The sequence below is a fragment of the Paralichthys olivaceus genome, chromosome 3, assembly GCF_024713975.1.
Source record: "Paralichthys olivaceus isolate ysfri-2021 chromosome 3, ASM2471397v2, whole genome shotgun sequence".
Classification (NCBI taxonomy): Eukaryota; Metazoa; Chordata; class Actinopteri; order Pleuronectiformes; family Paralichthyidae; genus Paralichthys; species Paralichthys olivaceus.
Genome location: NC_091095.1, coordinates 26,258,613 through 26,285,202, shown reverse-complemented (window position 1 = coordinate 26,285,202; position 26,590 = coordinate 26,258,613). Strand labels below are relative to the sequence as shown.

The window sequence follows — 26,590 nt, the reverse complement described above, 5'->3', positions numbered from 1 at the left end:
ATAATCAATATCACGAAATTCCCTGTTTTTTTAGGGTATTGGTCTGAGACAATACCTGGCCATGATGTATACCTATCGATTTCCATACCTCTGTGAAACGTGCTGCCTGGGCTAATACATTGAAAATTCATCAGGATCCACCACCACGATCATATGCCACCATAATCTACAATCCATCGGAATGATCCACTGCCGCAGGATCCACCATCATAAACCACAATCAGTTGCCCCCTCGATCATGATCCACCATCATTATCCACATACAGCTGCCAACACGATCATGAGCCACCACCACTATCAGCTGCCAGCACAATCCACAGTCCACCAATACAATAACGATCCGTCATTATGATCAATACGATGTGCACTCCTGGATCTGCAAACAATAAAGGGATGACAAGTAATATAGGAGGAATCTCTCTCTGATCTCTTTTCCTGGTTAATGCCAGGACATGTGCTGCAGCAATTTGGATAATCTGCAGAGTTTTTAACAATTTACTACTGGAGCCTGATAATAGGGAATTAAAGAAACCAAGACTGGATGTAACAAAGGCATGGACATCTATTTGAGACAGGACATGTCTGATTTTTGAGAGGTTACGTAAGTAACTCCTAAGACTCCTAAATTCCTGACTGTTTCACTGGAAGCAAGGGCAATGTCATCTAGAATAGTTATATCAAGTAAATGTCATTTCCAACATGTGTGATGAGTCTCCTGTCTTTTCAAACTTTTCGAGTATGTTTAACCCCCCAAAAATGTGTTTGTCATTGCAAAATCTAAACAAGAATCATAACCTTTCACCACGTTTAAGGGACCAATTTTCTGTTAGATGTGGTTGCCGCAGCATCCGCATTCAATGTGGGGCCTCATTTAAAACCATTGCATACGTATCTTTCAGACCCCATTTTGTGTACACGCTACTTCTCAAGCAAATGTTGGGATATATAGAGATAAACTTGACAGGAGAATGTGCGCACTGGTAGGCAAATTTTAATCCATATGTACAAACATTTTGGAGATGGGAAAGTGGCAAAGCAGACTTGAGGGGCTGATTTGAAGTGAGATTATTGATCTGCTACAATTGAAAAAGTAATTGTAAATGGCCACCACTTCTTCAAACGTATAAAAACAACAAAAAAATGTGCTGCAGGGGCTGCACTTTAGGGGCGCTATCGAGTCACGAAAAACCATTTAACTTTCTCGTGCATCTGACTTTTGTACAAAGTTTCTGCAAAAGCTATGCATGTTTAGGCCACCAAATATGCGAGTCATTACTAGGAAGGAGAAAAACAATTCCTTGAATTTCAATAGGGTCCTTGCAGCGGTCCCTGCTGGGGCCCTAATTAAAGTGGCAAGCAGCTATGGTCGGACCCTCACAGTCCGTGGGTGCATCAGGGTGTGCTGTGGCAACGTCAGGGTGCGCACTGGCCGCAGTATAGTTGCTTGAGATTGGTTTGCCAGCTTGGTATTGCATTATGTGTTTGCACACTGCATGGAGTTAAATGTCACATCTTGTTAAGGCATACATCCTCTTGCTAGTAGGTGGTGCTAAAATGATGTTGATTTTGGCATGTTAATAGGGTCACAGCAGGTGATATTGAGTTTGGTGCAGATTGGACACTGTATATTCAAGTTGAGAGAGCTTCCTTGTTAAGGCAAAACGTGAAAATTTTACTACACTCCATGGACAAGTTGTTAAGATTACACAACTCGATATATAGCAGGTCGGATTCATCCTCTAGGAGGAGTTTGTTTAAGTACAATGCATGGAACTGGCAAAAAAATAGGATAAATTATACATTATTTTCTAAAAAGTTTAGCATATGGGTCCAAGAGGCATGGTACATATACTTACCGATTTTCATACATGTTGGTGAAACGCGCCAAGGGGCTGCTTTAGAGAGCGTTATCTTTTACCCCACCCATATGCAAGACCTATATTGGAAGTAAATGTGTATCTGATGTGTGTGATGTGTTTTGTGACTTTTTGAGCATGTTTAGCCACTCAAAAATGTCATCAATTGTAAAATCTTAACATCAACTTTCCAGTGTTCAACTAAAAAGCACAAGATTGACAACATCTTACAGTAGGGGGCGCTATGAGTACATAGTGGCAGGTAGATGTATTCAGACCCAGACTCTTATGTAAGTTTGGTGCAGATTGGATAATGTACACTGAAGTTACAACTCCTGTTTAACGGCTATACATTTAAATTTGACAACATCCCAAGAACACATCATCTGACATAAACTTAAAAAGAGAAACACGTTTCATCATTAAGGTGTTTAGATTGCGCTGACCAAATATGAAATTGATCTGATTAATCCTCAAGGAGGAATTGTTTGGAATATTCATCTTTTTTCTTGCATTTTGGGAAAGGTGCGCAATGAAGTCAATTGAGCACCATTTCACATGTACATTTCTCACACATCTGAATTTGAAGTTTCAGGAAAAGTTGTTTGGTCCACAAAATATCTGATTCATTGGGAGGATAGAAAATTAATTATTCCTTGAATTTCAATAGTGTTCTTGCAGTTGTTACTGCTCGGGCCCTAATAATTATTTGAATTTCAACAGGGTCATCACAGCGGCAGGATGTGAAGAATTTTTGCAATGTTACATCGTTAAAAATTGGAAGTTCTTGAAACTTGTAAAAAAATTTAAACTGGGACTATGTCGAGGGCCAAGCAGGGTTGACATTTATTAAGCAGGATAGACAGGATATTGGATAAAGTGCAAAAAGAAAACATATTTAGGCAGGCCACATTCCTCTTTTATGTACATGTGTCAGAGCCAGATGTTTGGCATCCTTTCTTGGCTGCCAGTTCATTAATGTTTGGGTTTAGGTTCTTTGCTGTGGAAACCCTCAAGATGGAGTGAAGGTCTGCATCAGTGAGACGACTCCTGTGTGGGTTTTTGTTCATGTTGATCACAGAGAAAAAACAGGTGGTGGAACTTGATGGGGTACAGACAGCAACATACAGGCACTGGGATCTCTGGAACACTAGGAAAAAAATTAACTGACACCAAATACTCGGCAGGTGAGGAGGGGCGCTCGTTCCGTGTGCGTCTTGCCTTGCATTGCACACTGCTGCTCAGCCTGTGGAGCCCAGGGTCAGGTTAGAGAAAGTAGTTAGTTAGTTGCATGTAAAGAAAGAGTCAGTGAAGAGCATAACAGAACTAACATTAGCTTTCAACTAACTTAATTCCAAAATATCACAGCAACGCAAATCAAACTTATAAACATCACATGAAATAGAATATAACAGTCCTTTGCTTAGCTAAGTTTTGACTATTAAGTCCAGTTGTGTTACCCATCCATAAAATGGGGGAAGGAATTTCACACTATGGGGGGGCAACAAAGGAATTCTGGCCCAATTCTACCAATGGCTTTTCAAACTCTGGGTAATGCTTCTGGGGATACATGTAGGGCCCTTTATTGTTCCTCTTTCATGGCTTGAGATCCAACATTAATTTGGTTTAAGAATTGTACAAAAATGCTCAGGCACAGTGCCCAAGTCTCGTAAAGGTGGGGAAAACTCTTAACAGTATGGCTATAGTGCTGTCTTTGATACTATCTCCCATTCAATTCTATAAGAAAGTCATGGGGTCAGTTGCTCTGCACCACTCTGGTTCACATCATATGTATCCGACAGGAAACTGTTAGTACAGGGAAAAAATGTGTGGTCTTCATCAGCAGCAGTTCCCCAGTGTTCAGTGTTGGTACCACTTGTATTCATAATTTACATCCGCCCCCTTGTTAATATTCTCTGTCATTTTGGAATCCATTCTCACTGTTATATTGAAGACACTCAACTTTACATCACCATTAACTTAACACCTCTTTCCCCCCGACTGTGCTCACGGATTATCAATGGGTCAGAGGAGGTTTTAGGTTTGTCGAATAATATCTACTAGATAGGGAATAATTATGATAACACAGGAATGTGAGAAATTGAATAAATGAACCATGTGGGTTTATAACAATTTAATGGAAAGGTGGTTGTCAAGGTAATGATGGCAGATTATATCATAAAGTGGGATTGTGCAGTGATAATATTAACAGCAGCTAATCTACAAATGAATGATGTGTGAGCAACTATAATTCTTGTAATAACATGAACCAAGTCATAAATAGCAGAATCAAATGATTGGGCCGAGCCTATTTGAATGAGTGCTGTTGTGTTATGGACTTCTGTTCTGTAAATCTGAAATCTGTTTGATTCCCAGGGTAAGTGTGGCAGATCGCAATTTTGATGGTCTATTAGGATGACCTTTGCCCTCTGAGTAGCTCTAACATGGCTGAGAACATTCAAGAGCCAGGTTTAACCGTTTTCCTCAGCCTGTTTTTGTTGACCATGATGAGGTTGGCAGACCACAGATCATTATAATAGTTAAAATCAACTCAAATCAAAATCAAATCAAAGATGAACAAAACATTTTCAAGAGTGAACTGTCAACGTTAAAACCCCTTAGCTTCCTCAAGAAAAACAGTCTCTTATTGGCCTTTTTACAAATGGAATCAGTGTTGCCAGAGTGGGAGCTGGTTCCCCAGGAGAGGAGCCTGGTAGCTGAATGCTCTACCTCCTGTTCTACTCTTACAGACTCTTGGAACCGCAAGAGAGCCTGTGTTTTGGGAATGATCTATTTGGATAATATGGTGTCATGAGCTTTTCCAGGGGCTTGATTGTTAAGGGCTTTATATGTGAGGAGCAGGATCTTGAATTATTATTAGAGGGATCCCTTACATTTGGTCTCTCTGGGGTTTCTAGGTTTTCCCCCGTTAATAGGCTTTTTTTTGGGTAGATTTTCCGTACTCTTGTTGGTGGTCAAGGACAGAGGATGTTGCACCTTGTTAAGCCCTATGAGACAAATTGTGATTTGTGAATATGGGCTATACAAATAAAAACTTGATTGATTGATAGCACAAGTCCAGCATTCTGCCATGTCTTGTTGGCAAGGTTAGCTGCTAAAAGGGACATTTTAAGACTACAAGTGTTAAAATCACCAAGGGAATACTATGCTGAGCATCAGGGGAAATGCTTTGCAAATGGTAAAGGGATAGTTCACTGAAAAATGTAAATTCAGTAAATTTCTAGTAACCACTATGCCAATGGAGGGGTAGGTGAAGTTTTTGAGTCCAAAGAACATTTTTGGAGTTTCAGGGGTAAACAGCATTGCAGTAAAATACAATAAAATTGAAGTAACTAGGGACCCCTTCTGCAAGTTTAAAAAAAACAACAGAAAAAAACAGAAAATGCCTCCATTCTCCTGTGGTGTCATCCAAATGTCTATAAGCCCCGACATTCAAATTTGACTCGAAATGCCGTCGTTTACACCTTTTTGCCTAAATGACCACTACCAAGAAGTAGCGACGCTACCAGAACTAGTAAGCACAACCTAGTGCGCAACCTTGCACGTATCCTTGGACGAGAGCTTGTGTGCAGAGGACGATCCAGAGGAGAACATATAGGCTAAATGACGAATTGATTCGAATTGGAATGTCGGGGCTTACGGACACTTGGATGACACCACATGCATATATGTGGGTCACTGAGTCACATTATAGGTTGCCGTGATGAAATCCATGCAAGTTGGATCAGCCTGTGATAAAATGTTTTACTTTTTTAAAAGAGTTTTGGTGTGGTTTTGAATCCCGCCCTCAGTGGCCTAATTTTTTTAAGTGTATTTTGTCAGGTTTTAAGCAGTTTGTTGTCTAGCCTGTAGTAATGTTGGTTGTAGCTTTCCCTCTGAAACTGCAAATAGAATTACTGCACTGGATGGTGGAGGTTATATGACTCCACCATCAAGTTTGGAATATATTTATATATTTCTACTTTTTGGCCCTCAACCTCAAAATCGAATTAGTTCATCTATTTGTCCAAATTGAATTTTTATACAAAATTTAAAGACATCCCCTCAAGTTGTATATGTTCAAGAAAAACAGACATACATAGTGAGGCCACCTTGACATTTGACATTTGGCTACCAAAAATAAATCAGTCAATCCTTGAGTCCAAGTGAATGTGAAGAAATTCCCTCAAGTTTCTTGGGATATTGGACAACAAGAATGGGACAAACTGACATACAACACAAAAACATAATGCCTCTGGCCATTTGCTGCCACCACCATAGATGCCTAAAAACAACCTGTAGTATTTGAGGCACAGCAAGTAGAGACTGGCTGCACGAATCAGTCTGCAGAACACTGAGGCTGCTCCACTACTGCTGCAAAAAGTTGTTTGCCTGTATATTGCGTTTGGTGAAGCTCGACATAGTACCCCAAAACTGGACAATCTGTTGTCTGGTAGTTGTCCTGAATTATTGTGAGCATGCTATTGTCATAATCGCCTGTTTATTCAAAGTTGAGTAGTATTGAATGTATCTAGGGCTGGGCGATAAAACGATAAAGATATTTATTGTGAAAAAACGTTTCCTGTATAGAAATAGAAAATATGGTTGATTAGGTTGATGTACACAGCACAGAGTCGCAGCTGGCAGCAGTACACCTTCTAATGTTTGAGCTACTGCAGCTGTGCACAGTATGTTAGGAGTAGGAGCAAGATGAAAGAGAGAATTACAACAGAAAATGTTGAAAACTTGAGCGACAGCATTACCAAAGAAGATACCCCAACGGACATAGCCCAAGACTCAAAACACGAGAACATTGTTGAAAAGAGGGGTCAGAGGAATTTGGTAGTGTGGAGATATTTTGGCTATTTAATGTCTGACAAGAAGCAGATAAGCGTGCAATGCAAATTATGTTGAAAGAATGTTCCAGCAAAGACATAATAGCATGCATGATTTGATATAATATTGTGATATACATTTATATCGACTGATTTTTTTTCCATATCGCCTAGACTTAAATATATCACATGTCCAAAACTCATCAAATTCAACATTGCACTCCAATGGGCCCTTGATATTACACATGATAACTGTGAGCCCTACTCACACAAGCACACAGTATACTGTAAAACTCCAATTCATCCTACCTGCTTTATCTGCAATGAAGCTGTGCATCCATGATCAATCAGATTCAGTTTTTGTTATAGTCAATGCTTTTCATGGAATGGAAATTAATTATGTTTATTTGTGTGTGGCTTTTATAAAGGTTTAATCAGTTATGTAACAGGGTTATTTTATCATACAAAGCATTCAATATATTTCAGAGGTCTAGACAATCAATATAATGTTCGAAACCAATTTCACAACTTTTCAAAATCAAAACTCTGTAATTCAGCTTGATTTAAATTCATGTCGATATATATCACTGATAGAACTCATCCCATCCGTGTTTCAACACGAACAGCCAATAATAATGACAGTAGCACCACGCCGAACCAATCACCTGACTGGAATAGAGATGCACCCACATCAGGTTGGGTTGACCCACACAGAACAGAGTGTAGGAGGAACAGCAGCACATGTGCTAATGTTTGGGCTCCTGCAGAGAGGTAGAGGGCTCTGCATCAATGAAGTGACTGAACATTATCTATACATGTTTCTGCTACATTTTTAGGTTTTCCACCTCTAAATAATTATAACCAACAATGCTTCAGGACCAGGTCAGATGCACATTTAAGGTGCTGTCATCATGTGTCAGAGTCACTTGTTGAGTAATGTGCCTCAGTGCAGTGGCTCATTTAAGATAAGATAACATAAGATAAAACTTTATTGATCAGTTGTTACAGCAGCAGGCATGTCAGAATGAGTTAGACAAGAGAATAAGGACATATAGAAAGGTAAAAGAATAAAAATTGAATTGAAAGGTAAAGAAATTGAATTAAATAATGCTGAGTGTGTACATTACATACACCTTTTCACTGTAGTGGTTTGTTTGATAAGTTACAAGTAAAGTGCAGTGGCACAGAATGATTTTATGAGCAAGTAAAATCTGTTTTGTGCAAAAGACAAAACTTATTCAATTTTTATTGCAATATATATTGATATCGAATGATATGGAAAAAATCATCCTGATACGATTTTTTTCCGTATCTCGCCGCCCTACTTTGAGGACAAATTGCTAAAGATAAAATTATTCTATATCCGATGGCGAAGATCAGCATATAAGACATGTGAATCATGTGTCATTCCTTGCACCTGTGATTACAAAGTGCTGTTTGCCTGTTTATTAAAATGTTACAAATATTGATTGTGTAGCTTTTTACCAAATGGCCTTGAGAAATACACATGCCAAATGTCAATTGTCAATAAGATGAATGTTCATGAGATATACAGTCCATTCCACCTACACACAAACAGAGATTTCTGGAATAATAGATAAAAAAAAAATAGTTAGGTGTCTTCCTAATCTAATTACTCTTTTGTTCAGACTTCACCTCGACCCTGCATAGCATGACTCGCTGTGATTGACTTGGCTGGTTAACTAGTTTGTCCATATTCAGTAACGCAACCTGCCATAAATGTGTGTGTAGATGACACAAAGCCATTCAGATAACCTTGAGTTCTTTTTCATAATGTTCCATACAATGTCTCACTGTGAAATGTGTTTGTACCCATGCTGCAGAAAAGTTTATCTAGCATCTATTAACCTGCCAGAGAGACACTATTTTCTAGTTGGGCTGAGACATCCAACATTTAGAAGTGGACAATACTGAGATGCGAGGACCAACTAACTGCAAATCAAATGTCCTGAATAGAAACTCCCCTGAATAAGGCCCAGATTGTGGGCAGACCATGAGTCGTCTATGCATACCTACCCTTATTCAATTAAGTTAAAGTAGTAGCCTGAACCACCCAAAAAGCATATAAGCATCACCATAAACTCCATAAAAGTGTGAATGCCACAAACTAGAAATGTGCATGACTGGTGTTCTACAGGTGAGTCAACAAAAGCAATTGTCAGTAGGAGAATATTAACCAACCACTTTAGCATCCTCCAACCACTTTAGCATCCTTAGGGGAAGCCTTTAGCCCTTCCAGAACCATAGCTAAATCCTGAAGAGGCCATGTGGTCTGGAGACAGGAAGAAGTCTGCACATTCCCTTTGTTAAACAGCACACCAGCAGCATGTGACGACACACACTATTTATGGCAGGTGGCACTACCAAAAACGATTAGCAAAATGAGATAAGTTCCTTTGAAGGACACAGCAAGGCTTACTGTTGTAGTGAGACATTGAGCATTATATCATAAAAAAGAACTGAAAAGTTCTACATTTAAGACTGGCTCATGACTGGGACCACAGCTCAAATTAAAAATACCACCCATTGTCTTTAAGTAAATTTTCAACCATTTTAATAGTTAACTTAATCCAACCTGTGATAACAGACAAATAAATGTAAAAATAAACAAGGCACATAGCCTCATTTTAATTGAGGCATATGGCACAGTTAGTTTTAGGTTAGTTGTTTTTTATGTTAGTTTAATGTTGTGAATAGTAATGCAGCCTGCTCTCTATCCAGGGTTCACTATTCTGGTTTGAATGTCACACGTCCAGATGGAGAGATTGGCAAGTACAAGTCAATTCCTCATCACCACAGAGGAGAGGTGCAGTTCCTTGGAAGGTAAGAATCTGCAATAAGGTCTCCATTCTAAACTATCTATAAAGTCTTTACTTTCACATGAGCTATATCTTTTACAAACTGCATTTAATCAAAAATCCTTTTTTCACAAAAATGATGATACTTTCACATGATCACATAATAGAAAGGTAATGACATTTACTAACAATGGGCCCTTGCAGTCCTGTTCATCTGTTCATGATGCTGGTCAGCTGCGTGCTGTTGCTTCAATTTGAGAAAAGTCTCAAAGCAGTAAGATGTAATTTGATTCAAAATCTTTTAAGGATTTTATATCACAGATGTTTGAAGTCGATATAATACAATGCATGGAAATGGCAAAAAAATAATAATAATACAGGGTTTTTCCTGCATAGAGAATTTGGTGGCGGCCGCCACCGCCAAATTCCTTACCGCCATCAGCTCACGGCTGGTTTTCAATCGGTTATTTCACCAAGCGTTTCCCTGTCGGGATCTGTCATTTCATTCATATGTAACTGCAGTTACACGCAACCAACACAGATGATGACAGATCGACAAAAAAGGGTTAGTATTGTTTCTTTTGCACCCAAACACGTCCAGTTCCTTTGAAAAAGTTAATGTTATATGCTACATAAATTCACATTACCAGTATTAGTTAACGATATCATTTTTCAGGCATGAAAATCACTCACCTTTCGGCGAAATCTGCCGTTTTGAATCCAAAATAGGTGACCTACGTGAATCGTGTAGATCCGATAAATGAAAAAAATATTTATTTATTTATTTTTTTGGGGGGGGGGGAGTCGTACATGGAGTTATACCAGAAATAGTTTTATTAGGACTTTGGTTTTATACACGAGAGCGGCGCGGAGCCATAGTGAGCTGCGAACGTGTGCACGCGCTTGAAGGGGGCCTTGAATTCAACAAGACATTCCCCTAATAGCTCTAAAGCAGTGGTCGCCAACCCGTCGATCGCGATCTACCGGTCGATCTTGACAGTCTTCACCGTCGATCTCTGTAACTCTCTGGACTCTCTGGTATGGCGTCGACGCGACGCAGAAGCATAAACAAGGCTTCACAGTCTGCGGTCGCGCGGCAGATCAGCTGTGGGTCGGTTGTCTGTTGCTCACAACCGCTGTGTGTCCGCTACTGGCGGCGGAGCAGCAGGTTTATTTCCTGTATTTCCTTCAATACAAGTCGGATTATGCATTGAACTAAATGTCAGGACTCTATGGTATGAAGTCCTGCATCTTCTGGTCTGTCGACAACTCTCAAAGCCCTGTTTGAACAAATGAATGGATTCAGAAGTGAAACGCTGGAGTGCTTTTACTTTGAAACCGTTTGAAACGGGTTCAAGAAGTGTTGTAAATACGTTTGTGACATAGACAGATCAACTTTGTGTTTCACTGCGGAATAAAAAGATCTTTCAACTGAGTCTGAATGTTTATCTGTTGAATTTATGTCACAAACACAAAAGAAAAGCATTCCAGCGTTTCTGATGACCAAATCCATTCTTTTGTTTAAAAAGTTTTTTATTGTGAAATATTTGCAGGAGCCGAAGATGCATGATTTCATACTAAAATAATAAATATGACCCTCCTAAGTGGGTTTTTTGCAAGATATCGGGGTGATAGATCTCGGCTCACGTTTTGAATTAAAAAGTGATCCTGTGCTATAAAAGGTTGGTGACCACTGCTCTTCCACAGCATCGAAATAGCACGAATGCGGGGGAGAATACTGTTAGCATAGCGAGTATGGCTCCCAAGAATCTGGCAGTGCTCAGCAGACTAAAATCCAGACAGCTGAAGAAGAAAAGAGGGCAAGGCTGAGACATGTGGCAAAACAGAGAAAGCGGGCCATGGAGACACTGGTCTTGATTTATAATCAATCAGGACATAATTCTGTAGTCAATGGAAACTTAGTACAGTTTAATCATTTTGTTTACATGTGTTAAACACATACTTAAAAAAATACAAATTTAATATCTTAGCTTAAGAGTTTCTATATCCAATATATACTAGTGTTAAGTAAACATTTGTTATAGAACCAGGTTGGACCATTCCAGCTGTTAACTGAAGACTCTTATCGTCACATTTGTAAAAGCTTTCCTGTGAAGGGTGTGACTGCTGAAGTCAATCCATTACCTTATTCTAGTTTAATAGTTTTCAAATTGTGTTTTAAAAATATCACTACTCCTATTAAAACAAGTAGAAATTAAAGTAAGTAAAAGGTAAGAACTGAGAATAAAAGCTGTCAGATTATACTTATTGTGGAGGAAAAACAGACTTAACAGAGAGATAAAGTAACTAACTGGTTCAGTTCAGACTTTATTATTCTGTCTGGAATTTGGCAGCAAAACTAGACTTTGTCCAGTGATTTATTTTTCTCTGTACCAGCTCTGTCCAGGTTGTTAACAAAAGAGGAAAAGTATCAACTATTTTCATTTTACAGAGCTATCAAAAGAGGCATTGTCTATCATTGAAGTTAAAAAATTATTTTTACTTTTGTACTTCAGTACATTTCAGAGCCTGTACTTTCTTACTATTACTCGAGTAAAGGAGTTAAATCAGTACTTCTAACAGTCTTTTTTTACACAAGTATCTGCACATTTACCTAAGTAAAGAATGTGAGTACTTTTGCCACCTCTGCCTGGATGTAAACTGGACCCAATCCATTCACAGCAAGGTAAGCAAGTACTAGTGTTTTGAAACGGATGTGGGTAGCCACTGGTAACCAGAGAAGGGAGCAGAGGAGCGGAGTAATGTGAGGGAATTAAGGTGCATTCTGGATGAGCTGCAGAGGTTGGATAGCAATAGCAGGTAGACCAGCCAGAAGGGAGTTGCAGTAGTCTAGGCGTGAGATGACCAGAGCCTGGACCAGAACCTGTGCTTGATGTTGTGCAGCATGTATCTACATGAGCAGGTTGTTGCAGTAATGTTGGCGGTGAGGGACAGTTGGCTGTTTCCTCTGAGACAACAGACCAACAGCTTTGTGTTTGATATCTATATTCTCAGATTCAGTTTCTTACCTTATACTTAATTTCTGATGTTTTTAGAGGTAGAAGTAACATTTCCAACACATAACTAATAAATTATTTAGCTAGAATTAGTAAATGGATCAACTTCAGTGGTCACAACATTCACAGGTAAGTGTGTACCAATGTGACATGAAGAGTCCTCAATCGTAAACAGCTGGAACTGTACAACCTGAAGTTCACTTGGATTAATTGTGACTTCTATAACAAATGTTTACTGCTGTTAACACTTTAAAAGTATGTATTAAATACACGTGATTAAGTGTTTACTTAATCTCCGTTGACTACAGATAACTTGCCTGGTTAAACTTTTACCCCTTATAAATCAAACAGGACACTTTGGTGAATTAATGTTTTCATAAAATGTTGTCATAAGACACATAAGCAAAGTATAACTCATATCTTACTTAAAGATTGATTTGATTAAAACCAAAATGTAAAAGGCCTGTGATAAATTTCAACAGTGATAAATCACAACACATTCATCAGGGGCTGCTTTGTTGAAGTGACAGAAGAAAAGTTATCATAATAATGATAATCTCCTGGAAGTTGGGAAAAATTCAAAATAAGATTAAACCTGCAAGCTGCATTTAAGGGGCTTTGCAGATCAGTTATCGTCTTTGGATTCTGCTGGAATGAGCCAACTGTTCTCTTGTGTGAATGGATCATGTATATGTAGGTTGAGGACATGGATCCTTCTTTGTAGAATAGTAATATTCTGTACATTAAGAACAAGATGCTGTTTAACATTTCCACAAATGTGGAAAACTCCTGAGGAAGAGAAAAAAACAATAGCAGAAATGGTAGTGCAGAAAAATTGTGTTAATAGACATATGCAGGATAAACACAAAAAGACTGCAAGACGTTTAGTTTTTTTGGATAGTTACCAAATTATGGTGTTGAATAGGGATCATGGCTTAGACAAACCTTCTCTTGTTTCCTGCATTTTATCTCTATCTATGCTAATGGAAGGGTTTGAAATTGAATCTCTATCTATGCTAATGGAAGGGTTTGAAATTGAATCCTTGGATGTTCACTCCTAAACATCTCATGTGTTCTGAATCCCATTAGGGCTGTAATTGAAACTCACTATCTAGGTCTTTGGGATATTCACTTCATAACTGAAATATAACTAAAAGTATCTAGGTAGTTTAAGAATTTAAATCTCTGGTCTCCACAAGTAAATTAAGATATCATACCTTGACCTATCATTTTGATACCTGTGATATCATTATCCTGATTGATCCCTTAACTTAAAGCTTCAATAAACATTGCAAACAGTTACAGACTTATTGAACAGCCCTGTCTAGTCCCTCTTTCCAGACCGAATGAGTTGGATATGGCTCCATTTACTTATAGGCTTGCGATCAGGTTATCGTACAATGCTTGAATAGTTTCAGTAAAAGTCTTATGAAATCCGAAATCTTGAAGTACTCTATATGAAAACTTCAAATTGACTTGATCAAAAGCCTTTTCTGCATTGAGGCTCTATAATACTGCCTAGAGATTTTTTTTATCTATATGTTCAATTATATGAAACGTTCAGCGAATGTTGTCTTGTGTCTGCCTTTGCTGAATAAAACCCATCTGATCATCTAGACTTATTATCTGGGGGAGAATTTTTTCAAGTATTTTTTCCATAATGTGGGTAAGGATCTTGTAGTCTTGGTGAAGTACACTAAGTGTACCGATAGCTCCCACAATCTCTCCAGGAGGGAGGAGTTATGACCGTCTTGAGCCCATGGTTGTAAGTAGCCTTCATTGTAGGAATCAACAGATCTTTCATTTCTTTGTACCACTCTGAAGGATAACTGTCTGGCTCTGTGGCCTTGTTGTGTTTTAAATTTGATATTGCCTTTTTAAGTTCCTCATCTGTAATTTCACTAATAATATGCTGATTTTGTTTGTCCCTCATTTTTCTAATTCTCTGGTGAGGAATTAAACAATTACAATGAATAATTGAATTTACAGGTCAAACAGTTAGATAATGGAATTTCCATTACAGAAAGTTTCAACGGATTGTTGTATATCTTTTAATTTTAATATGGAGTTTGTTATAGGGTCTTTTATTTTATAAATTGTGTTCTTTGCTTGTTGCTTCTCTAATTTGTAGGCAAGTAAGTTGGCAGATTTCCATTTTTATTCTTTGATTCAGTGTATTTATACATTTATCCTCTAATTCTTTTAATTCAATTTGCAGAAGATCTAGTTTCTCTTTTCGTTGTTTTTTTATTTTGGAGCAGAAGCCTATAATTTGTCCTCTAAGAACAGCTTGACATGTGTCCCAAAGAATTGGTGGAGACACTTCACCATTATCAATCTCAACCAAGTAATCTTTTATATCCGTTCTTATCTGCTTCCTTATTCGATTCAGTATCCCTGTGTTTATCCTCCAGATGGTGTTCTTCTTTTCAGAACTTACTAATAAATCCAAACACTGGGGTATGGTCCGATATGTCCATGGTCCCAAATTGCATCTTGTCACCCTTTATAAATCTCTTTGAAACATAAAAGAGTAATCAAGCCTAGAATAAACCGAATGCAGTTGAGAAAATAAGATAAAATCCCCCTTTGTGGGATTCAAATCCCTCCATACGTCTGAGAGTCCCAATTCCGCTATCATTAATTTTATATCTTTGGTTGTTTTCTTCTCTCCTGAATAGTAAGGTTTCAATGTATCTAGGGTTGGGTTAAAGATCCAGTGTGTAAGATTTAGGTGAAAGGGATCGATTGGCAGAAATGTAATGTAGAATAATCCTCATGATGTTTTCACTAGTTCCTTTCATCTAAATTGTATGAATTGTAGTTTTCTTTACCCCAGAAAAAAAAATGTGTTCCAGTTCTGTTAAATGAGTCTCTTGAAAAACATCTACTTCCAGCCTCTCCCTTTTTAATTTTCGCACTACTTTGCTCCTCTTGATTGGATTTCCCATACCGTTTACATTATAGGTTGATACTGTAATTAACTGCATTTATTACCTTTAAGTATATTTCTAGCCATTGCAAACTTAAGTCGTATCTAGATATATATATACACACCATCGGTGCTACAGGGAACGGTAGCACAAACATTGTATATGTACATAAACACTCTTACTAAATTGTGATCCAAATGAACCCTTTTCCCTTGGAAGTCAAAACCATTTTTCTGCTAAGCTCTTCTAAGCACATTCTCTTTCATTCTGTAGCTGGAGAACTTTACCACAAATGCTCTTGACGGGGCTTCGGTCGGGGGAGCTGGGGCGAGTGACCGGTGTGCTCTCTCAATTTTCAGAATTGTAGAGTGGGGGAGCTCCAAACCTTTCGTTAGCATATCCTCCACGAAAGTAATGACTAATGCCATACCCTTTTCCTCTCCTTCTTTTACTCCATATATTCTGATATTGTCGTGTTGTGAACGCCCCTCCAGGTCAGTAATTTTAGCTTCTGCTTGCATCTAAAGCTTCACCAGCTCCGTCAATACATCCTCCGCTGACTGGATACAGAATACTCAGTTGCTGGCTGGACTCTTTCGGAATTCCCGTAGCTCTTTCAAGATTAGCCCCAAATTAACATCATGGTGTAGCTCCCCATCAGTGCACATTTTCCTCTATGTTGCTAACATTGCTAGGTGTTTTAACTTAACATGCTCTAATGCATCTCTATGCAAATTCAAGTTATGTCATTTAATTTTTACCACTAATTGATGCAATGACTGGGACTGAATATTGTTATAGATATGTTCAGATGTAATGTTTGGTAGAGATTTGACCACATAAATGTCAGTTATAATGCTTTCTCTTTCATTAAAAAAACACTGATACTCTATTGCACAAGTCTTAAGATTAGACTGACAAAATTTAAAGTAGAACAGATCATTTTTGCAAAAATGATCTGGGAATATCCATGAAACATTCATTTTCACCATACTTGATGTGTGTGCAACTTTTTGTGAGTTTTACAGCATGTTTTGGCCATCAATATTGCAGTGATAAAAGGACAATATGAGATACAAAAAGGTCCTTTCACCATATGCTTTGGAAAGGATCTGCAGATATGTAAAATATACTGTGCATTCAGAAAGACTTAAGTACAGAAAGTTAATTCCAAATCATATCCATTCAGTTGAATTTACCACAGGTGGACTACAATCTAGGTGTACATCTCAAAGAAGATCAAGAGAAATGAGAGCCATCTCAGTACAATTTCATAGTCAAGATACTAATGTCAAAGTGATATTTCAATTTTTTCTTTTATAAATTAGCAAAGACATTCAAAAATTCTGTTTACAATTTGTCATTATAAAGTATTGATGTGTTCTTTCATCAATAGTGGAAACACTGCACTCTAAACTTCTATTTTCATCCAGAATGTGATCAATACTAGACACAGTTGCACCTCAAAGCAGTAAACTGTGTCTTATAGGAGAGTAGAGGCAGGGCAGGTGCAATGGGTAAATATTGATATAACAACTGTATGACTGTGTTTTTAGGTATAAACTGCTGAGGTATTCCAAAGAGCGGCAACACTTAGACGGCCTCAACAATCTCCATTACAGCCCCCACATCTCCCTCAGCAGCCTCTACAAGAACATCACGGTGGACCTGAACCCTGAGCTTGTCCCTATCACAGACTACTGAACTGACCCACCCAACCCTACTCTACACCCCATCAGGAGGAGCATAGGCTGGGAGGGGTGAGGAGATGCACCATGTAATGCTGCCAAGAATACCTAGTGAGAAAAAAAAAAATGGAAAAAAAGGAGAGATAGTGGCAAAAGTGTGTGTGTGTGTGTGTGCGTGTGCGTGCGCGTGCGTGCGTGCGTGCGTGCATCTTTGTCTATATTGGCTGAACTGCAACAAGTTGGCTTAGGTTAGGGAGAGCAGCAGCAACTCAGCTCTTGAAGTTTACTGCAAAGCCTTAATGTGGAAAAACCACAGCTCCCTCTTCATGGCTCTGCACTGCTTCATTTCTTATGTATTACTGTCACCTTACAAGCCAAAAGACTTTTTGTCTCACTTTCTTTTTCATGTTATGTTGTTAAGCCACCATATTCCCTTAAAAGGAGGGATCAGAGCAAGGTCATCTTTAATATTTGCAAAGTGTGTTTTTTATTTTGATACATGATATTTATTTTCGCTGATTCAGGATGTATGGAAATGTCGTCTATGTCGATCAATCAATGTAATTTGCTATTTTGCTGCTGAATCCGCATGAACATGTATGTAAATAGTAGCCTCTTGAACACAGAACACAAATAAGTAAATGTGGGCCTTTAAATGCTTGGGCATATTTCAGTGATATTCCAGTGGATTGAATTTTACTTTGGCAGCTTCCTTTGGTCTGAGGAGTGAGTGGTTTCTTCCTAGCTGAAAGGTATACAAATATTCAACATTGTTTGTTGCATGCCTTTATTAATTTTGTTTACAAAATGTTGTCCTTTTTAAACAAAACATTATTTCATCAGCTGGAGATGTGTATATTTTTATTTAGCTTTTTTTCCCATTGAGTTGCACTTTGTGAAAAAGTAAAGCTGCTCCTCAATGGGAGAGCATGACTCAGTCTCTCCTTCATTACTTTTTACAAGGAGCAGGGTCAGCCATTACAGTACGAGTGTGTCCATGCAGGTTTATGGTCTTAGGTGTGTGTGTATATATTTTTTTGTTTTTATTTTGACATTATTTTTTGTAATAATTTTGTGCTGGACCATGTAAAAAAAAAAAAGCTCCTCATTGTACTGCAGTGTTACCTTTTTTTCTAAGCTTATGAGGCAGCCATAAAGGTCAGAATGAAAGAACCTTGGTTGTCAGCCTTTCACAGCTAAATGGCACTATACCACAAAGATGGAGAGAGATGTGTAAGAAGATTACTTGGACCAGATATTAACTAACAACTATCCTCTATATCTCTAGGATTTATGTTTAACCATGAATTTTAAGTTTGGACTTTTTCTTTGATTTTGTTGTGATCTCTAATCAGAACTCTGGCCGTTATTGATCCGGATCTTTTATCCCTTCCCATCAGATTATTTCATCTTGTTAAATTGCCTCATGATTTGTAAACACATGACTTTGGTCTTAAGTCACTATTTTTAATGTTGTTTCTTGAACTCACTGAAAAACATCCCCTGGTGATTCATTTACAGCTTTGGTGACTGAAGGTACACAACCAAATGCTCACTGTTGCTTACACCAACCTCTAAATCTTTAATGTAGTAAACCTAAAAGAATAAGTTTGGCATATTTTTAAATACTTGATGATGGAAATCATGTGAAATGATTGAAATATCCACAGCAGCTGAATGACCCTTGTGACAATGTTTTGATAGGTAAAGGAACTTAAGGCCTAAAAGAAAAAATGGTTGAACTGAACAGGGGAAAATGTGTGGCCTCACCCACACCTTTTTAAGTATGTGTAATTGAGGACAGATTAAAATTAAATAATCACAGAACAGGTTTTGGTTATTGGCTTTAATACATATTTTGAAGTCTTAAACAGTCAGTCAGTCAAATTGTGTAAAAAGAGTTGATGAGTTTTGTAGAGTAGTCAATAGACAGGTAAAGGTAGGTATTCAATGGCCAGTGTAAGGCCCAGTTTAAAATGTATTGTTTTTATATTTTTTAAAGCACCACCAGATACTTCAAGGACTTTGGAATTGCTATTTTAAAATCACATTCGACATGACCTGACAACCTTCCCCTCCCTTCCTAAAACTCTTGCTGCAGCCATGGTTGTAGGATATGGATCAGATTAGACTGAAAAGCTGATTCTGATTACTAATTCTGGCTCTTTTGGGTTCTGACTTTTAATTCCAAGACAACATTGTTGCATCAGAGATGCTGAATGCACAGAAATGAAGGAATAGACAATTCTTATTTGAGTTTTATTACCATCTAAATTCATTCATTCATTCATTCTGACCATGCAGTTATCACAAACTGCTTTTCAATAACATTAGTTAGTTTAGTAACAAATTAATGTGATATCACATGAGACTTTGCAGAAGTCTGATGACATAAGTAACTGGTGAAAATTGGGGGGGACGTGGTAGGAAAAAGGGAAAGGGAAGGACCAAGACACAGAACTAAATATTTAACAAAAAGTGTATTTTATTTAAAAGGTAAAAGTAACAAAAGAATCTTCAATAAACAAAAGTTGAGATCAAGCAAGACAGGTGAATAGCAAAGGGAAAGACATGAAAGAACTTACGAGGAACGAGGCGAGAGGTGACGGGACACAAGTACATGACGAGGAATGGCAAGATACATGAGCATGATGAGGAACGACGAGTTACATGAACAGGACGAGGAACGACGACGTACCAACCGCCACGTGGGGGGAACATAACTTAAATACACACTTGAACTAATGAGTAACTGGGGACAGGTGGTACAAGACAAACAGGTGATCATGATGAGGGCAGGAAGTCAAAGGGGGAAAACACATCGGGAGCAGGGACTATAAAATAAAACAGGAAACAGAGGAACACTGAACAAACTTAAAACATGAATACAAAACGTAACAAAAACACTGTTGAGACATGAACTGAAAACTCTCTTCAAAAACAAGAACAAAATACAATAACCATGACAGGGATGAACACAGGAGAAGCACAGGGTGGAACATACACGAACGCAGAAGGGAACATGAGAGAACACAGAAGGGAGACACAAGCGAGGGACACAGAGGGGACATAGAACAAACTTAAAACATGAATTCCAAACGTAACAAAAATGCAATTTAAACTAGAACTGAAAACACTCTTTCTAAAAGAGGACAAAATACGATAACCATGACAGAAAACACCATACCTGTGACAAAATACAATACCCGTGACAGAAAATATCATTATGTGACAAAATACAATACCTGTGACAGAAAATACCATAACGTGATAAGATACTACCATAACCGTGACACAGCGTGGCCCAAAAGCTTGATGATCAAACAGAGAACTATTCTAAAGGGTTAACTGAACATAAACATAACATTATATGCATTTTGAGATACTAGTTGTTGCTCTTTTTTTGTAGGACATAATGGAATAATAATAAAAGAAATCAGTTCATAAAGTGAGAACTAAAGCACATTCAACACTTATCTGGTGTCTCGCGGCTCATTGTACCTAGGTTTCTTTGAGGAAGTGCTAGACATCAAACACTGTATGTTGCTCCAGCTCAATGCCAGGCTGCCTTTACTTTTTTCCTAGTTTAGAGGTACAACCTGACCTGCAGCTAATAAGCACCCTGGATTTCCACCACTTAGACATGTAGTAACTTTCCTTGTCAAAGTATTGCCACACTTTTAACTGTTTACTGTGATCCATCTTTCACCCTGCTGCTTGGATGTCAATTGTGCATTCAAAGCACTAGCTTGTTACATTGATTTGAGATGCACACAGACAGATCCTGGCAGATTAATTAAAAGCTCCTGGCAGGTAGCCTTTCCTTGCAAAAATAAATGAATTATATATTTTTTGGAACAAATAAGCAGCACTAAAATTCAACTTTTTTACTGGTACCCTGTACATGGGGTTTGGAACTCTATTCGCTTCGCATTACTAGTCACCAGACAATTTGATATTGTGTTGAAGTTCATGTCTTTCAGACACAGTCTTGCAAATTGGTAAATTGACCTCATTACATTCAGATATCTGATATTTGAGAAGTGCCTTTAAGATTTAGTTGCAGTTTCAAGCTCTTTTGCCCTCAATAGACGGAGGCAGTTCAAAGCCATGAGCAGCAATGAGCACGGTTCAGGCATCACATACTAGCTGCAGAATAGACAATTTGCTTCCTGTTTAAGCACATATGTGCCCAGTGTGAATGAGAATGGTCCCGTAATATACGTTTTCAGGTGTGTTAGTATGTTTGGATATTATCAGTGATACAGAGCTAAAATGTCTGTATCATTACGTTTTACAATGAAAACATATTGGTATGGATGTAGCCTTAATCCATGCAGCCATATGAACAGTATGAACACACGTTACTTAGTCTGCACTATCCACTTCAGCTCGTTCATTGTCTGTGCTGTTCTACAATATCTCACAATACACCCCCACCCAGTGCCGACTCTTAGCTTCTCCAAGTGGTAAAGTAGCTGATGCTGGGACAGTACCCGATTTTTGTCACGTACGTAGTAATCAGCACGTGACAGACTGGATGCTGTATATTTAAGTTACAACTTCAAACACTGAAATTGTGAAGGTACTGAACACATTTTAAGACAATGGGCTTTGCATGTGGCCCGTTTGTCTGAACAGAATTTTTCAGAAGTTGTCGGGAGGAGTGACTTAGAAAATTTGCTGTATTTACAAATTTTGTCCTATTTTGAGTTTTTTTACAAGTGCAAACAGAATTCCTGAGTAAATGGTAAATATATTTATATAGTGCTTTTCTAGTCTTGGTGACCACTCAGCACTGATTCACCCATTCACACACACATTCATACAGTGCATCTATTAGCAGCACTTTTTTTGTTTTATGAGGGGCAATTCGGGGATCAGCATCTTTCCCAAGGACACCTCTGCATGCAGATGGGGAAGGCTGGGGATTGAGCCACTGACCTTCCGGTTAAAGGAGGATGACTGGACCTCCGCTCTACCCCTCAGCCACAGCTGCCTGAGGTCTGTTGTTATTTAAATCAAGTTTTTCCATAACGGGTTGTACATTTCATTAGTTTAGAGCAATTATAAATAATATATAATTACACCTCACCTTTCTGTTTAACTCAGCAATTAAAATTGTAATATAGTTGTAAAGTTATTCATATGATGCAGTATAGATACAGTATAATAAAATAGTGCAGTTGGCATACTTGTTGGCCAAGGCACACAAAGAGATGGCTGGCTGAACATGTCAATGGTTGCCATGCAAGCTATTTCAGATAATTTCCCTAAAATTCACCATAATCTTCCTGGCTCATGACACCTTAAGTCAACTGGCATTTAAGACAGGGGCGCTCATACAATAAGCAAACTTGTGCCATGGTAGCAGTGTGCCACCACAGAAGGTGGTGAAGTGTTCAACAAACCAGAGCCAGCATGTCGAATATTTTGGCAAGCTGCATATTGTATAATATTGCAATAAACAAATGTGCTCTAATCCACCATCAGAAGAAAACATGCCAGTACTACATCACCTATTATTACAACAGATCTTTTTTATTAATTATTATACATATATATATTATTTTTTTTGAATCAATATTATATTCCTGTTTTCACACAGCTTCCCTGTCAAACCAATATACTGATTTAATAAAAAAAATCGAATCAGAATCAGGTCAGAGAATAGATTTAGGCTCAATCCCATTTCAGCACTTGGCCCTACCCCTTAGCCCTTCCCCTTCATTTTGCACATTCACTTGTAGGGGTAGGCTGTCCCAGGGTAGGGCTTTATAAGCCTCAGAATAAGATTTTTCCCACCCTCACTTCATTTCTATGGACCTTTCCCAGAATGCCTTGCAAATCACCACAAATGTAGTATTTTGTCCATTATTAAGGATTTAAAAATTACAAAAATGATTTTAGAATCTTAGTTTAACATTATTTCAATGTATTGTGGTCATTTTTTTACAACAACATTAAAAAAATATTGTTAGCATGCTAGCATCTTTTTTTGATGATGATGACAGCCTCCGATCGTGATTCTGTATCCTGATCGTGGACTATGATTACAACAAGACTGCTTGATATACAATATGTCTACTTAGATACTGTCCCATTACTGACAATAATTTCTCAATTAATTTACCTTTCGTCATGCTACAAACTGTTTATTCTAACCAGTGCTGTAAATAAAAAAAATTCTGACGTTCTCCATTACACGTGGCATCTATTGCACTTCTGTCTGTCCTGGGAGAGGGATCCCCCACATGTGGCTCTCTCTGAGGTTTCTACGTTATTCTTTGTCTCTGTCAAAAGTTTTTTTTTTTTGTAGTTTGTCCTTACTCTTGTTGAGGGTTAAGGGCAGAGGATGTCACACCTTGTTAAAGCCCTCTGAGACAAATTGTGATTTGAGAATATGAGCTATACAAATCAAATTTGATTGATTGATTTTTTGGGATGATAATTCCGTATTTTCACATCATTTCATATCGCATCCCCCTCTCACACACGATGCACTTAATTGAACCGGCATACAGCAGCGATTTTACTGAACTGAACTGCTCCTCTAATAACAAAGCATCCTGGTAAGGTTGCATACAGACCACTGTTATTAGCCTGAAGCCTGTTAGCCTGTGTGCTTTTGCTTCATATGTGAGATAATGCAGAGCATCCAACTTTGTCAATTTCAAATGTCATTGATTGACTTGCATTAGCATATATGTTGGATATTATAGGTTTATCACAGAAAACAATGACATTGATTTATTTAAGATCTCAACAATGTTATTAAAATGACATTTGACTTGTTGTGGGGGGTTTTTTTGTGAAGAAGAAGAAGAGATACTTTATAAATCCCTCAAGGGGAAATTCTTCAACCTCCGTCCAATAGACGGAGGGTTGGCGGTTCGATCCCCGCTCCCACTCGCCACGACCGAGGTGCCCTTGAGCAAGGCACCGCCCCCCCCCCAACATCTGCTCCCCGGGCGCTGGCAACAGCAGCCCACCGCTCCAGTATATGTGTGTACATGGCATCTGTCAATGTGTGTTTCTATGCGTGTTTCGACAGGTGGCAACTGGATGGGTTAAATGCGGAGAACAATTTCATGTATGCATGTAAAAGTGTTAAACGTGACAAAGAAAGTATATCTTCTAAAGGGATCTACTGGCAGAAATTGAATATAAAATAATCATAGTGATTGTGGTAGTAGGGGATGGTCAGTGTCGGTTGCAAAAGGGAGAGAGTGGGCAGGTGGCTCAGTGATTGGTGCCAGGGAGAGAGTCTCATTGTGTACAGGTGTACTGTGTTTGCTAATGACTCTCTCCCCCCCTCTTATTAGCAGTAGCATGCTGGGACAAAAAGAGAAGCGCTGGAGGACACAAAGTGTCTGGGATCTGCTTATGTACGTGTGTGTGTGTATGCAAAATAAAGCAACTTAACTGAACCCTGTCCAACATCGTCTGTAACGAGGAACCCGCGGTGGCACAAGCGTGCTACAGTGATGTTTTCACTAATCTGTTTCATCTAATTGTACGAATTGTTGTCTCTTTACCCTAGAATGGGCCCTTTATATTTAAGGCCACACCTGTCAGTCATTTCATTGGACTATCATTACATCGTGGCCTAAGCCCATAGGTTACTTCGGATGGTCTTAGGGACTTCCCACCTGAAGTTCTCTATCTTGCACATGTCTGAAACAGGTGTCTTAGTTCACGTGTCCTGGACATGTGTCTCTTTTTCTCTATCTTGCACATGTCTTAGGCACGTGTCCTAGTTCATGTGCCCAAGCAGGTGTTTCTTTTTCTCTGTCTTGTACAGTTTTGATTATTCTTGACACCATTATCTTCTGTTCAATTTGGTTAATATTTTTTAAAAGATATCTTGATCACTTTTGACACCATTATATTTCAGTTTGTCAGAGAGCCCTTTTTTTCTCAACTTATTGTAATCATTGGCAAATCATATTTCTCTTTAACTTCAACACACATAAGATTGTTGTGCAGATTAAAGGTATATAGTGACATACATATGTGACATTGTATTGTATTGGTATTTTGTATTTGTATGTATTTGTATTTTTGTATTTTTAGTTACTCTTATTTTATTATCTTCTGACACTATTACATGTTGAGTTGCTTGAGGTGCCTGGGATTTAAGATTTTCATTGCCAACATGTACGCTGTATCTGTTGTGCAGATGACAAATAAAACCTCTGAACCTTTGAATTGATTGTATAGTGACCAAAAATTACACTACACTACACTTAGAGACATTCACATCTAACTCAGATGCCCCACACAGAGAAGCACCAACTTCAAGATGTACGGACACAATGTGGTTTAGGAATGCATATTTATACTGCAATAGGAAGCAAACACCTACATGTAACATAGAGAGTGAAAGCAATTCTAGCCATTCATGGATGTGCTGTTAGAATGGGTGACACAAGTAGAGGAAGATATACGTGGATGCTGTGGGAGACATCTTCAGACTTGGGGATAACAATTGCTCATGTAACTCTGTTAGTGTTTGTATATTGTTCCACTTCTGGTCTCCTTGATGCATCAAGTCTACATTTAAATCTTCTGCATAAGACTTGAGCTGCTGCCTGAGTTTTCCTTACACCAACTTCCAGGAAACTTCAATAACAAATTGGAATCATGAACAGGATCTCAACACAGCAAAGATACGAAAAGTTGCAAATTTAAATTTATTCTTTGATTTGCCTTACCGTGTCAGAGCTTAACAAGATCATAAAGAAAACAGAAACATTTCTGCTATTTTTACAGTTTTTTTTAATTTTTTATAGGAAACATGGTTCAACAACCACGTCCCAGATAGCGCCATTCAGCTCGATCGGCTAACATGCTACAGAGTGGACAGAGCTCTAGTTGAAAGAGTATGTGTTTACATCAGTGATGCTTGGTGCTGGGATGTTGCCGTGGTTTGCAGACACTGTTCACCGCTTGTAGAGTTTATGATCATCAAGTGCCGGCTGTTTATCTACCTATGGAGTTAACAGCTGTTATGATCGTCGCTGTCTACATCCCTCCGAACTCCAACAACAACAACAGGAGTGAGGCACTGAATGAACTTTACCAGCGCATCAGTGAGCAGCAGACAGCCCACCCTGATGCTTTACTCATCATGGCTGGGGATTGCAACCACGCAAACCCAAAGAGTGTGTTTCCCAAAATATACAAACACATAGACTTTCCAACTCGGGGAAACAATATTCTGGACAATGTTTACACCACCCAGAGAGGAGCCTAATAGGCCCGCCCCCTCCCAAACCTTGGTGCTTCTGACCACATCAATGTCATGCTAATGCCAGCATACAGGCCACTGGTTAAAGCCACCAAACTGGTTCTGAGGCAAGTACGGGTGTGGCTGGAGGGGTCTTCAGAGGCACTTCAAGGCTGTTTCTACTCAACAGACTAGAACATGTTCAAAGAG

The 26,590-nt window shown here is 38.5% G+C and overlaps 1 protein-coding gene across 2 annotated transcripts in view; it reads left to right on the top strand.

Annotated features, from left to right (window-relative positions):
• Positions 1-25,359, top strand: part of b4galt6 (UDP-Gal:betaGlcNAc beta 1,4- galactosyltransferase, polypeptide 6) — a 65,014-nt gene extending 39,655 nt beyond the window's left edge. The window contains exons 8-9 of one of the 2 annotated variants that reach the window (XM_069522650.1): positions 9,434-9,535; positions 17,017-25,359. In XM_069522650.1, coding sequence (XP_069378751.1) covers positions 9,434-9,535; positions 17,017-17,164 — 250 coding nt within the window. In that variant the 3' untranslated portion in view covers positions 17,165-25,359. The remainder of the gene's footprint in view (positions 1-9,433; positions 9,536-17,016) is intronic. The other variant, XM_069522656.1, reaches the window with a different exon arrangement.
• Positions 25,360-26,590: the final 1,231 nt, after the last annotated feature.